General features: G+C 40.5%; 1 protein-coding gene across 2 annotated transcripts in view; it reads right to left on the reverse strand.

The window, feature by feature from the left end:
• LOC108895871 (thyrotropin-releasing hormone-degrading ectoenzyme) overlaps window positions 1–16,252 on the reverse strand; it is a 211,152-nt gene that overhangs the window by 67,178 nt on the left and 127,722 nt on the right. For both annotated transcript variants that reach the window (XR_007815013.1, XM_018694825.2), the window contains exons 14-18: window positions 14,161–14,308; window positions 13,885–13,988; window positions 13,465–13,572; window positions 4,313–4,480; window positions 102–242 (exon numbers count right to left, since the gene is read on the reverse strand). Coding sequence is in view for 1 of the 2 variants with exons in the window: in XM_018694825.2 (XP_018550341.1) it covers window positions 102–242; window positions 4,313–4,480; window positions 13,465–13,572; window positions 13,885–13,988; window positions 14,161–14,308 (669 nt within the window). In the remaining variant the exon portion in view is untranslated. The remainder of the gene's footprint in view (window positions 1–101; window positions 243–4,312; window positions 4,481–13,464; window positions 13,573–13,884; window positions 13,989–14,160; window positions 14,309–16,252) is intronic.

Here is a 16,252-nt window from a genome sequence, read left to right on the forward strand (position 1 = left end):
ATTTTGTTTTGTCGTCGGTCTACGATTTCTTTCTTTACAGCTCAACAGTAAAACATGTACAAATCGTCCATGTGGACTGATCAACTCTCTCGGTGTCTCACCGTGCGTTGAGGACATCCCACTTTTCTCTGAAGTATTTCCAGGCCAGGTTTCGACCCTGAGGGTTTCTGCCCACGTGGATGATGACGTCGATCACATCCTGCTCTGGGACCAGGTCTGAGGTCAGAGACAGGTTCAGTAACCTGGGGGGAGACAGACAGGCTCAGGAACAATGGTGACAGTAACTAAAAAGGTGAAATGGTGAAGCCAGGTGCCAGGAGGTACAGGAATGAGTCCTAAAACCCAGAAGAAAATTAGCATCTTAGCACCTTCTGTTCCCTCCTCCAAAAGTCAATGGGCTTTTGTCAAAATGTCTGAAATAAGGTCTGTGGTTTTAACATAAGCTCAAGATATTTTCACATTTTGTTCTACATCATAAAATTCGTCCGAAAATACCCCACTTGTGACTTTTTAAGCTTTTGCGTGTCTTAAAAAAGGTGGTTGCTAACGCGTGTCTAAATGAGCCTACAAAGGTTGTCGGGGATCTTAAGATGAAAACTGATCTACTCGCCAGTCCACTAACTTTCTAAGAAGAAAGGCTTTTGTAGAAGAGGTCAGAGCTAAATTAAATGACAAGGTGGAAGCTTAGTGGTGGAGACGATGTCATGTGACCGTGCTGTAGTTGGTTTATAGACTAACATTAGCTTTTTACTTCAGGAGATTGTTTTTAGGCTTCAAACAGAACAGTGGTGTTCATCTGTGAAGATTATCTGATGAACTAAACATGTAAGTATCATAAACTTTAATTGGTCACAGTTCATTTTCTGCCATAATCCAAAAACCAATGAAAAAATCTCCTTGGCTTTTTGTTGAGGGAACCAGGGTGATGCTAAATTCTGGGTTGGAACTACAAAATATGCCATCTCTGCACCACTATAGTCAGTGTAAACTCTATTTTTCTCCTTTAATGGTTATGAGTCACACTTAAAAAGTTTCTTGTAACATGTCAACAAATTTTAGTATGCTAATGTTTGTAATTCTATTTTTTGGGTATATTTTAATCCAAAAAATAAATATTAGTGCAAACTTTAAAACACTCATTAGGCTGATAATTATTTGCTGTTGGCTGAGTTTGAATGAATATAAACTTAAACTGGATTCTCCTGAACAAAAAAGGGGAAGGAAAAAAGTTAGAAAAAACTATTATTATTTTCTGTTTTTCATTTTGTAGTGTACTTTGTGTGCTTGTTCAGAGTCCTGCTGGACAAACCAAGAATCAGTCCACTGAAACACAACACTTTCGACACGAGCTGCAATAATCTGATTACTCCCAGCTTGAGGGAATTCAGGGATTTACAGAAACCTGGTGATCACTCAAAGACCTCAGCTGCAGAATCCTGATAATTCTGAAGTGTAAACACACTAATCCGAGTTTCTGAAGTGTTTTTTAAGAAGTGAGACCAAGAGACAGAACAAAGAGAGTTTCACAAAAAAATGATGTTCACTCATCCAACACGGTGTTCACAGTGTACCTTTATCTTTCTTTATTTTTCTGTGTCTATTTTTTTGTATTTTTCTGTCACTCCACCATGTATGTATGTGTGTGTGTGTGTGTGTGTGTGTTTGCTGGTTGTTTGTAGCTGCTGCCTTTTCATTAAACCCCAAAATCAATTTTCTCTCTCTTTTCCCACAATCCCTCTGTGCTGAAACCATTTCCTGTGTGACCAATCAGTGTGTATCTGTGCTGTGGTTTTTAGATGTATGTGTATGTGTGTGTAAGAGTGTGTGATAGCTGCTATCTGAACACGCAGTGCTACCTCTCTGATTGCAGAACAGTTTACTGTGGCTGGAAAATCAATACCTGACACACACGCACACACACACACACACACACACACACACACACACACACACACCGATCTGTCTCACTATACAGTTTAGCTGAGTGTGTGTGAGATCCATCCTCCCTATTTTTCTCAACTAGAGATAGCAGCAGTTAGCTCCTGAGAGATTACACTGCCGTTAACACATACACAACAAACACACAGAGTTACATTCACATACATGTTGAGGTCTTTGGCAAATTTTCAGTGCACCTTTCATTCAATTTGCAATCTGGTTTCTCTCTCAGTGCGTCACCAAAATCAACTGACTGGAAACTTGCAGCAGTTTAAAAAAACATTCCTCGGAGTCAGAATTTAGTCACTTTCATCTGTTGGTGAGGTATTTTATTATCATCGTGTGGTAATGCAGTGGAGACCATGGACTTCAGATTTGAAATCAGCTGCCAAAAACTGGACATAATTAGCAAAAATAGGCAAATAAAGCTTGAGATGTACCTGCTTTTAAAGCTGCACTGATCCATGCTTTTATATTAATGGAACAAAAGACTGTGAGTCACATAAAAGTCATTGCTCATAGTGACAAACCCACAGAGAGTTATCACCCGACTCGACTCTGTGGAGTGTTTTTAATGTCTGTCAACTCATTGTTTTGGTTTTTACGAGTCACAACTCTACTGTTTTGGTTCAGTCTCTCAGCTCTCGTTAATCTTGTATCCAGCAGCAACAACAGCAGCTGTTTTCTCAGAAAAAGCTGTAAAAAGCCTCTGCACACTACCTGTTCAGCAGCAAACAGCTAGACAGACACAGTCTGAAATTAGCTGGTGAATGTAGTGGAGTGCTCAGCAGCTAAAGATATAGCCAGATATTTCCCTCAGGAGGTGCTGGAGACCAAAAATAAAGCAAAAAAAAAAAAAAAAAGTCTACTGGATGTCTATACAATTTGCTAACATGTTAACCACTGCAACTTTCTATGCGGATAATATGTCCATGGTTAACTTGTTTTGCTGCCTCCAATCCTCAAACAATAATCAGCTATTGCTGCTTGTTTGTTTTGTGCTTTTTTTGTCTCTCTCTCTCCTCCTCTCCTGTTGCTTTCTTCAGGTATTTCTGCAGGAGCTGTAGAGTCTGATTTGTGATGATAAGCCTCCTGCTGCTCCCATGATCCTGCTCAATGGCTGTTTTACATTTAAAATGTATTAGTCTTATTTCTGTTACTTACTATTATTATTGTATGTGTCATTATTTTATATATATATATATATATATATATATATATATATATATATATATATATATATATATATATATATATATATGGTGCTATGTAAATAAAAACATAGCATAGACTTAGAAGATGCATTTAAGCACATGAATGGTAGGAGCAGAATATCTGGATGTAAAGTAAGGTCAGTAGCAAACACTGAGCAAAGTAAAACAATATGTTAATGGCATGACCCAACAGATGGGAGAAGAACTTATTGTGGTGATTTGGTTAAACCCCACTTTATCTAGAATATAAACCACGTAATGACAGGGACTGTTGCTAAGAGACCACCACAAAATTGGCTATCTGTGCTGTTGACCTGTGCTTTAGTGTTTCAAATGAATAAAATACCAAAAATCAACTGACACACAGTGAATCTGTGATTTTTGGGGTCTTTGTGCTGTTGCCTGTTTTGGTTGTTAATCCAACCTTGCAACCACTGCAGCAACTGGGACACAGACCTTTTGCTGAGTTTGAAAAGTTTGCTTCGTCACATTCTGCACTCATATGTCTGATGGTAACCTGCACATCCACCCTGAAACATTTATTATTGATGCTTTTATTAACAGTGAAGATGGGTCCTCCTTACCTATATATGTCAAGATGTCAAGACATTAGGCTCACTGACTACCCATTGTGACACGGTGTCCATGTCAGTGGACAATAATATTGTGTAATTTCATCCCAGCATAACATAATTCGTTGCTGCTACTATGCTACTATGATTTAAATAATTCAGTATACAGCATGAGTTTTGAAGCAAGATGATCAGGGTGGATTTGGCCCTGACATAACCCCTAGTGGGTGTACTTTTAAAAAGCAAGTACATCACAAACCTTAGAAAGTCTGGATTTTGTGAAAATGCAAATTTTTTTCTTGCAACTGCAGCAGATCAGTAAATGAACAGTCTGGGGAAGCCACACAAAGTGCAGTTGAAAGCTGCATAATTAGATTCTCAGTGGGATGAGTGGGACGAGCAGCTCTTCTCAAGTAAAGGGATATTTCTAACTCAGTGTTCAGATCAATGATATCGATTAGTGGAGCTTTAAAGGCAAACAAGTTTTCTTCTACATCATTTGATAACCTTTTTGTTGCGTTTTCAAGGTTGAACGATGCAGACTCCTTGAGACGCACACAGTAACAGAAAAAGCAGCGTCATTTGTACCTGTTGAGGAGGAAAGTGTTGTCCGAGCAGGTCAGAGCCTCCAGCAGGATCTTCTTCTCTGAAACAGCGTTGGACGAGTGAAACTTCATCCAGATAAACTCCCACACGTCCTCATCCATCAGACTGACCCCGGTGCAGTAAACTATGTCTCTGATGTTGGGAGGAATCCTACAAAGACACGACATAAACCCCGTCAGACTGACAGCTAAATCAGATAAATCAGCCGCAAACGCTAAACTTTTCCAATTCAGCAGCCGTAAATAGTTTGACACATTTACAGCATGTTGATGAGTATAGGAGGCAGGATGTGAGTGTGAGAGTGGACCAAGAAAGGTAATAAAACTAAAAACCCTGATAAGACACGTCCAGAGGATTAATCAGGACTCTCTCTGGATGCAAAGTGAGAAATTCTGACTCCATTAGGGAGCTCCTTTAAAAAAACATCCCCTCACTTCTCCTGTGGAGTCTGCTCGTAAAATATAGAGACAAAAACACATTTAAAGATACTTTCCCACCAACTGAGACTCCAAAAAGTCTCAGTTAGCCAAACTGGCAACATGGACTCTGCCAGATTAACCGATAATTGTACTCTCATTTACTGATTCTCTGGATGTGCTGCATCTGCTGCTGGTACTATAGGTTGTATACAAGGGTAGGGGCAAGCAACATATATGGTCATTTAACCTCCTGAGATCCTGCCACTATAATGTAATGCCATTATACCTTAACCTGTCTTTTGCACTACTTAAGTGATTTCAAAGGGCCATGCTATTTCTTAACTAAATCTCTGACCTCAATGAAAATATTAGAGTCAGCAATCCGATTTCTCACTTTCAGGAGAATCTTAATCTTAACACGTGTTTGTCTAGTTTTCAGTTTAAAAATCTAATTTTGTCTATAAAGCTCAGTAAAACCCGACAAGGGTTGAGATTATTTCACCTGATCTCAAGATTAATTAGGGCCCAAACAACGAGTTGCAAGGACCCTCTTGTTTTCGTTTGGTTTATCATTATTATTATTACTATAATTATTTTTCTTCTTTTTCCACCTCTTCCATCGGCTTTTTGAGGACCTAAACATGTGTGAAAACTCATGAAAATTTGCAGACGTGTCAGGCACGGCGAAAAATTACATAATTTAGGGGTCTTGAGCATGGGCGTGGCAAAATGGCCTCGATAGCACCACCTAAGATGTTAAATTGCCAAGCTTTTGAGTTTTCATTGAAGGGCGTGGCCATTCTGGCTCCTCAAAGTTCGATCATTTTCCACGGAACACAAAGTTGCGTTAAACTTGCTGTGTTTCAGCCATACTTTGTCCAAACTGCATCAAACTGTACAGTATTGTTAATGGTCCCTAACTGCACACATCCATATGTCAATATTCATACAATTGTTGTAGCACCACCTAACATGTGCAGTTACAAGCAGGGTGACCCGGATTCACTTCAAATGTTGTCAGGACATCCTTAAGGCCTTCAGGAAGACTTGCTGCGATTTGTGAGTTTTGGTCAAAGCGTGTGCCTGTTCTGGCCTGTCAAAGTTGAAGTTCAGAAAACCTGAAATGACTGCTCTCATTTTGCAGTAATTCACTACTTTATCCAGCAGATGGAGACATTGTATTACTCTCTGATGGGTTTTTGGGAGGGGGTATCTGTGTGTGTGTGTGTGTGTGTGTGTGTGTGTGTGTGTGTGTGTGTGTGTGTTTGAGGGGGGAGGGGAGGAGGAGTTGATCACCCTGTTTTAACATGCTCTGATGCCACAGGGAGAATACAGTCAAAACAGCCAAGGTTTAGAGCTGTCACAGATGATAAGCTCTGAAAAATATTGTCACAGAAAATAATTAGCATAAAAGCTTTTATTTTAAATCTTTTGTTGCCACAAATTCAGGTTTCTTACAGCATTTTCCTTATCGAAAACTAAATTCTACCTGAAATGTATCAATAAAAATCTTCTTTTGCAGTTAATGTCACCAGTTTACAGGTTTAGTTTTAATAGCATTCTGTGTCACTGATGTGCCTTTAATTATCTTATTAACTATCAGGGTTCATTTATGTGTTTATCTTACGGGGGTGAGCCACCTCACAGGTTGGTTATATTACCTGTTGACCTCAGCTCAGTGAGCTAAGACAATGTTTAATGCAGTGTTTTTTCTGATATGAAAATGGATATTATTCAACACACCCAGCCTGAGCAGGCCCCTCTTCAGAAACTCATATCTGCAGATGTCAAAGCTGGCTCAAAACTTAAAACTGGCTTCAAATTAATTTGAAGGAGTGTCAGGTTACTTTGAATTCATGTAATCTTACTCCGTCACCCTTTCTGTTTCTTTCCATCTCTCTCTACTCATCTTCTCCCATATGTCTCCCCTTGACCAAAGCTGAGCGTGGATTGATGCTGTCTTTACAGTTTGGTTTTGATCAGTTAAGAAATTTCACACGGGGTCAGCTGATATTTTCGTGTTTCACAGTGTACGGTGACAGGAAAAGTGCACATCTACGTCCACTGGCGTCGAGGTGAACCAGCTGAATATAAGCCACTCAAGTTGATGACAAGTGCATTGAAAAGTAAAAGCTGCTGGCATTTACCTTTTCTTTGTCAAACCACCTGTTGGGCCAGCAGTTAGAAAAGTAATATTTTCAGTGTTGTCCACAGTCTCATGACATGTTTAACACAAAGCACAGCATGCTGGTTAAACTCATGGAAAATTGTTACTAACAGCTAAAATGAAAGCTTGTCTGTATGTAGTCTAACTGGTTAGTTTGTCACTAATCTCCAAATTTTGCAAATTGCTGTAAACTTCACTCTATTAGACAAACAAGCTCACCAACATTTTAGATTTCTGTCCAGCAAGATATTGAGTTTACTGTGATTTTACTGTTGCTGTTCTAGAAACAATGTTTAGTTGTACTGAATATATAACTCAATTCTTCTTGTCTCCTGAATTTATTCTTTTGCAAAATGATAAATTAAAAAACCAGTAACAGTCTGAGCCGGACTGATAGGGGTCTGTATAGATAAAGATAAAATCCTAATGATACCCATCCCTACAGCTGGTTAGTGGCTTCGCCCTGACTTTAGGCAGATGAGCAATTCACTGTTCAAATCACTTCATTATAAGCCTTGTTTAAGCATAAATTATTTATATATGCACAAAACTAGAGCTCTTTGGCCATAGAGACACTCTTTGTGTTTGGAGAAAGAGGGGAGAGGCGTACCACCCAAAGAACAGCGTCTCCATAGTGAAACGCAGTGGTGTGAATATTATGTTGTGGGGCTGCTTCAGTACATCTTAGAAGTGGGAATTGTTACACCAACATATGCCCTACGACCTGCGTTAACCCCGCGGTTGCCAGTGTCCCACGGTCGCCACTCCCCCGACGGGCGTGGGGTGCGAGGGCCCGTTCAATGCTGCTCGCAGCTTTAATTTTTCTTGATTCTAGTTCACTTGTGATTCAACCATATTTTGTGCACACTCATCTCTACATAAGAAGTTTCACTTGAAACAATTTAATTTGTGCTGGACATGTTTTGGAGTAAAATCACGCCACTAACAGGCGTAGGCAGAGGAATAAAGGTGGAGTTGAGTGGATTGAACCATGTTTACTCTCACTTTTCTCTGGTTGTGGTGAAGGTTGAGTGATTAAGCTGCAGCAGGATCAAACCAGGAGCCTCAAACAGGAGCTGGAGTTACTACATGTCACTACTGCATCTGTTGTATGGTGCTGACGCACACATCTCCATGGCCCAGCTGGTCACTGGCCTAAATCATCAGTAAAGCAAAAAGGTGAACATTTCCTTCACACTATAATGTGTGTGTGTGTGTGTGTGTGTGTACTTGACCTAAATCGTCAGTAAACCAAACTAAAAACTATCACCACAATACAATGAGCTCAGCTGGCAGAAAAATTATAAACTGAACTACCACACTGTGTGAGTCTGTGTGTGTGTGTGTGTGTGTGTGTGTTTATAAGCTACGTGTATGTGCATTTATTATGTATGTGTGTGTGTGTGTGTGTATGTGTATTCTGGTTGTGTGTGTATTCTGAGTGAGTGATGCAGGGACAATTACATCATTCACCGACCTGGGAAATCATTTTAGAGATGCTCCACTTAAGAGCAAGCTTCAACACACACACACACACACACACATGCTGGCTAACTTCCACAGCACTGCTGACTGTGGCGTAAAAGTCCTTCTCAGACATCTGCCAAACACTGCGTACTGAAGTGTGTGTATTTATGAATGTGAGTGGGTTTAACCAGATAACATGAAGTCTGGGCCACTGACAGATTATTTATCATGTACAACATGACATGCTGCTGCCACTATTACTGTTTTATCACTTGTACTTCTACAGGCACTGCGGTTATTTTCTAATAGAAATAAGAGTAACAATGTGGAGTTTTTCTCTGAAGAATATAAAAAGCAGGGACTGAGTCTCTGGAAACCTCCAGATGGCTCTAATCCCATTAACTAACACACTCACGATGAGTGTATATGTGTGTGTGTTTTAACAGTCTGTAGAGGATGTTTTATGTCCTAAAGCTCTATCTTTCTCCTGAAATATCTCTCCCTCCCTCTCATTCTTCCCCTGCATCAAACTCCCACTCTGACAGTAAACATGTCTCTCTACCATCTGCTCTGTCTGACTGTCCATATGTCTGCTTGCCTGTCTGTCTGACTCTGCGGTCTAAATGTCACTTTGAATTCTGAAAACCGCTCCGCCAGACTGATAAAACATTTAAAGTACTCGAAAGAGCGGTGTGAGCTCGGTCAGGTAGTTAAACCCAGACTACAGACGACTTGCTGTGCTGCTGTGTGATCACAGCGTATACTGTTAATTCCACATATCACACTAGACATGAGATGTGCTAGTGAAGCGCGTTTACTTTCAATCCACGCTGACTCCGACCTTTTTCAAGCCGTCACTATCCTCAGAACCAGCTGTCTTGTCAGCAGCTCAGCCCCCAAGCTACTGAAAGCAGCTGGCTGAACTTATTTTACAAGACAAACTACCCTCAGCCACTGTAGTTCTATATGCTCACAGTGAGACTGGGAGAGTGAACAGAGGTAAACACAACCCCTGCAGCAAACAGAGATTTTAAAAGTCAGAGGCTTATGGATTTATGGTGTGTATATATATATATATATATTTAAATGTGCTGTAATAAGGTCACATTCAAGGCTGGAGGAATCCCCAGACCACTGGGTTTTACCAGGGCTTTGTTCAGACAAATTTGTTTCTCCGATCAGATCTTCAGGACAGACTGTCTGCACTGTTATTTGCAAGTGATCAAATTGGATTTTTGTGTCCTGACATCAATCTGCATGGTAACAATGTAGGTCTAGCTTCGCTGGTGAAGTGGCTCTCGAAAGTGGAAGCATGAGAAATGAAAGTCCATCATCTCGTCCTTTTAGATTAGATTAGATTGGATACTTTATTAATCTGCAAGGGAAATTCACAACAATCTCACTGTCAAGTCGTGATAGCACCACAGGCTCTGCTCTTTCCATCATTCTGGGCTTGACGTTGTTGTTGTGTGTTACATTTCAGAGACACTCTGAGATACGATTTTGGCGGTGCAGAGAGTCTGGACTGAGACACATATGTAGAGATCTAGTTGGAAGCACATTTCAGACCACTTCCAAGGTTAGAGGATCATCAAACACAGTTAAATATATCATCTGGAAACTATGAAAGTCTGCAATAAACTTTGAGGTGATTCATCCACTGGTTGTTGAGATATCTCAGTCTGGAGCAAAGTCGTGGACCAATGGACCAAAACAGACTGAGAACTATGTCCCTTACATGGCAAAAAATCTAGCTTGAAGGCTTTCATCAAGCCAGTATTAAGCTTATATGTTGCCTACACAGCAAACCTAGGCCTAGATAATATCCAAGAATAGGAATACTGAACACAATCCACAGAGAGTGGATGGAACTGGGGGGTTAATAGAGGCCCTGCAGCTTATTGTTGCCCCCAAAACCCCCTACCAGGTTAATCCAGCCATGGTGACAGCCACACTAAGATAAAGTTTGAAAAATGTTATTTTTTGATTCATTTAGACGGTTCATTTACAATAAAATCCCCAGTGGGACATGATTAATATTCCAGGGGGGATGTGGGCACTAAAATATTAGCCGCAGTAATTACACTCATTGTTCTGGAGAGGATTTTAGCCAGTGCCACATTACAGCAGGTGGCCTCCAACACCTTTTTCAAGCAGGAGGCACAGGAGTGATACGGTCTGCTGTTTGTTGTTGTAACTATAGTTTCATACACACCACTGCAAATCTAAGTTAATGTATAGAGAATTACAGAGGTGCTAAATAAAGTTCAGTTTTATGTCCTTTCTCTCTTTTTTCAGGTAACTGTGAAGCCAGGTCAGACGAGGGCTAAAAAGCAGATTTGTAATTAATACTGAGAATGAAAACCACATACATGTGCTCTCCAGATGGGATTAAAACCACTGAATAGAGCATGCAATATTAAAAATCACCCCTGGAGAGATTAATCCAGCATGAATGTGGATTTATCTGGTGTGTTTCCATTGCTTGAAAATGGAGCATTTCCAAATTGCTTCCCAAATTTAAAAAGGCCAGACTTGTGTTGTAGTGAGGATGGAAAAATGGAGCTGTTTTCCAAAAAGTGCTGCCATATGGTTGTCATGTGAGCTGCTCCCTTGTCGCTCGCTCTGTAAACAACTGAACTCTGAAAAAGAACGAAAAGCCTTGGATGGTGTAAAGGGCATAAATGGCTGCAACTCCAGAAATATTTTGTTTTGCGAGTGGTGAACTTTCAGAAAATTACTCGTAAACATGTGTCTGACATCTTCCTCAGAGCTCCTTCTCTGAGAATCCATTCATAAAATCTGCTGGATGGAGTCCGAAAACAGTGTTTAATTTTGTGATTTTTAATTTAAGCGTGCCTCTTATCATCAGCTCCCTGCTGTCCTGTACAGAACACCAGCATCTGTTTCTATTTAATTTGCTGTTTGAAATCTAATTTTGCAGATCTCGTTAAGGACCCGGAGGGAGAGAATGAGCCAGCAGCACATGAAAGAGAAAAAGTTAGAGTCAGACAAGGAGGAGAAAGGAAAAGGAAGAATGGGTGGTAGAAAGAAACAAACTGATCAATATGATGGGAGGGGAAGAGGCTGCTGTAGCCCTTTCGCTGTTTCTAGATGTCAGACAAGGTTCTTCAAATTTAAAGGCACTTGGGGGTTTTAAAAAGTTGGAATAACACTTTGCATTTAGCAGACATTTTTGATCCATAATGACGTCCACACACATGGATGTTTGGGGTTCATTGTTTGTGTGGGTCTCACAGCTGCAGCTACACAACATAACTAGAACTTTATTCTTAATTCATTCAAGTCGGTTTCCTACGTTTAGACCCGGTGTTACATTCATACAATTCCCTTAACAGTACAGGACAGAGGAAAAAAATCACCGGTGCTCCCCTGCCCACTCTCCAACACTTGCACTCTGCAAGAAACAGGAAGCAGCAGGGAAACTCATTAGATGGACACAACCTGTTTCAACTCCTGCTCTCCAGCAGGTGCTACTGAACCCTGCATACCAAAACTACAAGACACAAGAGCAGTTTCTGTCCTCATAAATCACCCTCATAAATAGCTGTGGCACTGTGAATTAGCATAGGATTGGAAGAGCTGTTTTCATTATGAAACATCGCATACAACTTCTTCTGCTTTATTTGTAGGATGGGATTCCTTCAGTGTTCATCGTTCAGAGGACTTTACAAGGAGCCGAATTATCTTTACCACTGAGATATCCTCATCTTCAAAAGAAATGGATAAGATTATTAAAATTGTCAGAAACACTGAATAAAGCAGTTTAACATCAAATTTCAGTGTTTCTCCAGTGCAGGACACCAGAAGCTGCAAGGATGTCATTCAAGAAGTTTTTCCTCTCCAAATCAAATGGTAACCAGGTAATTTTTAACAGATAAAAACACAGAATAAATTACAGTTTCTCTGTGACACTGCTGGGTGTCTCAGCATGTTTTTGTCTGATACCTCATACGCCATAAGCATGCGATGACTAATATCCTTCATCCAGTTAAAAGTTAGAGATATATGGTAAAAGTGATAAAAGTGAGGCGACTTGAAACAGTCGTACACCACACTTTCAGTCCCATAAGTGATACACAGCATTGTTGTTTGCATGCTGGCACTTGCTGTATATTATATTACTTGTTTTGTATATAATCTGTATATTGTTCATATATTGTCTGAAGTGCTTAAGAGTCACAAACAGCTGAAACCAAATTCCTTCTAAGCAAACTTCGCCCATAAATCTGATTCTGATTAAATTCTCAATTTTATCCTGTACAGTTTTTCTGAGCTGCTGGTTCCAACACTTAAATATTCAACCTAAAGCTGTGTTCAGGCAGAGAGCAAAGAAAATTTTCGCCTTGCATCATTCACACAAATTTCTCCACAGCCAGCAGGCCGACAGACGTTAGCTGTGAACTAACCGAGCACTGACCACGTTTCTGTGAGTGTTTGTGTTCAGATCAGCCTCTGATTGAACTCAGAGCTCAGCAGTAACTCTTGCTCTCTCTGTTATATCCCTCCATTCACCTCTCATCTCTGTACATTTATACAGTAGATTCACAAAGCCCCGGGGACACCTGTTCATTTTTCAATTTGGGGTGAATTTGCCTTTAATGGTGTCTTTTCATTGACTTACTATCCACAACTTGTTATTTCCTATCAAGCACACTTGACATTGTCCCCTCACAGCTTCCTGCACGTAGACCTGGTTCACACATATTCACACACGGACATTTGACCTACGTGCCTCAGTCTTTGATAACTATAAGCATTCACTATGTATCATGGATGTATCATATATCATTCATTATACCATAGTAGCGCTGCCTTTAAAATTCACTTTGTGTTTTTGTCTGAATGATTCTAAGATTCTATTTTCTTTCAGCTGAGACATTCACCCAAAAAATATTTCAGCTCTCACTGTTCACTATTTTATATATATTTCTCCCAGAGCCACCTGCAGCTCCAGCACTGACCAGAGGTTAAATGAAACCAGTCAGTTGTACAGACAGTGTAAATACAGACTATATTTATACATGTAAGTGTGTGTGTGTGTGTGTGTGTTTTCTTACCTGTTCTTGTTGCTGGAGATCCAGTCAGAGATGTAGGCGACAGCCTGACGGTGGCACTGCTTGTTCCCAAAGCTACAAGCTAACATGATGAGCTCTCTCTGTAACTCCCTGCAGAAAGAGAAAATACTGTATAGTTCAACCAATCTGAAGGAATGCTTTAGCTTTAGAAGACTACAACCTTTTCATCAACCACTAAAATGTCCAAAACTACTCAAGGAACCTCCATAACATCTTGAGGAACCAGTAAAACCTTCTTAATGACCACTAAAACCTCCTAAAACCATCCATGGAACCTCGTTAATGAACCTCTTTAATGAACCCTCTAAATAACCTAGAGGACTTCTAGAACCTTCCTATTGACCAGTGAAACATCCTAAACAATCCTGTTTGTCTATATGTGTGTGTGTGTATGTTGCATACTCAGTCTGGTAGGATGCCTGCAGGATGTTGCCCTCATTGCCAGGGCCATTCGTTGGCCAACCCATCTGATGGTAGCGCGATGCAACCTGCTTTAAAACATAGTCCTGTTGTCGCAGACACACAAACAAACACACACCGTTAAGTGTTAATTAACAGACAGCCAGCTGTCAGCGCTGAAGAGACAGTTTATCCTGCTAACACAACACTGTTAGTGACTGACTGATTGAGTGACTGAAGGACTGATTGAGATAGTGATTTGATTGATTGGCTGTTTACACTGAACAGGCTGTATTCCTCTGTGCGGTCCAGCAGTTTGTCCAGCTGGTAGAGCGCTCGGCTGGCAGCATGCCATGGCAGGAAGGACGTCTCCTCCGGCAGGTAGCCAATCAGCTGCAAGGGAACACCCTGGGGGAGGTACCCCGCCCTAAGAGAGAGAGAGATGAAAAAGGACAGTCAGATTAATTTCAAATTTCAATCAACTTTCTACTGATTAAAAACAGTTAGAAACAATTTATAGTAAAAACCAACCCAGCCCATTTATTCCAAACTAACCACCCTGTAGATGTGGGTGTAACACACCAACCTCAAGGTGGCGCATCAGTTTATATACATCACAGTACGCAGCCTCAAAAAGACAGAAGTAATAGTCAGGAAGCTCCAATATGAGGAGGAAATGTGTTCAATTTCAGATTTTCTGAAGAGTTGGTGGATGCTGAGAAATAGGAAGCTGCTGTATCTTAACAGGTTGATGCAAGTTGATGCAAGACAGATGCAAGACAGACGTCTGTTTATTTACTCATGACCCTTGCTATGTCCGTTTACTTACAGAATATAAAAACATGGAAAATTTCTTTGTTATGAAGAGAATATGTTACACCAAGCAGAGGTTGTGTGTCAGGAAACTAGAAAATGAACCAGACGTGCTTTCCTGCTGAACTTATTTATTCAGACTTGTTACACACAGAATTTCCCTTTTTCTGAATGTTTTTCACCTTAAAGCAGCCACAAATGATCATGGGATAATTATAGATGCTAAAACAGAGTGTAACAGTAGCACAATTAGAGAGGGGTTGCAAGGTCAGCAAACTGTTAGACAGCAATATCCACGTTAGCTAACATAAGCTAGCAGTCACATCAGGCTAAGTCTCTTGAGCAGAAACACAACCCTTTTTTTCCTCCTGTCGTCTAATTGAATTACTTGACAAGAGAACCTAGCAGTGGCTGATGTTGGACAACCTGGAGCTATTTGACTTCAGGCTCAGCGAGTTCAAGAGTAATGCTGAACTGTCAATCAGTTAAAAAGATGTAGAAGTCATTAACAAGCAGTGTTCGTCTCTGATATCCAACCAGGAAACTTTGAAAATATGAGAATTATGAACAGAGGTTGTTGTGGTTGTTACAGCGGCAGCACTTCCTGCTTCAGAAGAAGAAGGGGATTATGGGCAATATAGACTGTTGAGCCATCTTTCAGTTCAGTGAGTGGGACTACTCCTCCTGCTCCTGTACCCCAACAACCCCCATTTTTTAATCAAAGCAATATGTCACAAAAGCAAGCTTGACCTGAACTAAACTGATTTAACAGAGTGTATTTTGACCCATCTGGCACTCCGCACTATAATCTTTCATTACACTTTTTCCTCTCTCTTTAGACTTAGGCAGAGTTCAGGAGAGACAGAGGTGCATTCTGGGACATTAATTCAATTTGAAGCCATAACCTGATGTAGATTTGATCAGATGTAAGAACCTCAGACTCTGCAGAGTGTGTGTGTGTCTGTGAATAAACTACTTTATGAATACATTAAGAAAAACTTGGCCTCTAAATGCCACTGGAGCTATTTAGCAGCCTGGGTTACAGCCACCGCTTCATGAATATTAACAAGCTTCCTCTGTGCATTCATTAACATTCATGATGTTTGGGAGGGTGGGTGTGAAGGGCTCACCTGCTTCCTGCTTCGACCTTCAGCCCCGCCCACAGCTCATGAATATTAATGACATGTGGCACTCGAGGACAGAAAGTGAACTCCAAGAAGTGATGTTAGTTTTATTGGTTTTATTCTGATTCTTGATGTCGGGCAGAGAAAGAAAAGTGACCAATGAGAAAATGCTGCAAAGGAATTTATGAGTTCACAGTGACTGAGGCCGAGTGGTGACCTTTAGTCAGGAGCTGCCAATCAAAGTGACTGACAGATGCACACAGAGAGGAGGTGAAGGAATTTAATGCTCTTGACATGTCCCTGTCAACCCACGATCTGAGCCCTTTAATACTGGTCCAATCTGATACTTAATCTACATCACTTAAATGCTGATTGTGTATCTGACACACTGAGGTAACCTAGCTGACTATTTCACACACCTTATTTTTTATGAA

This window comes from Lates calcarifer, linkage group LG18 (genome assembly GCF_001640805.2).
Source record: "Lates calcarifer isolate ASB-BC8 linkage group LG18, TLL_Latcal_v3, whole genome shotgun sequence".
In the NCBI taxonomy this organism is placed as follows: domain Eukaryota; kingdom Metazoa; phylum Chordata; class Actinopteri; family Centropomidae; genus Lates; species Lates calcarifer.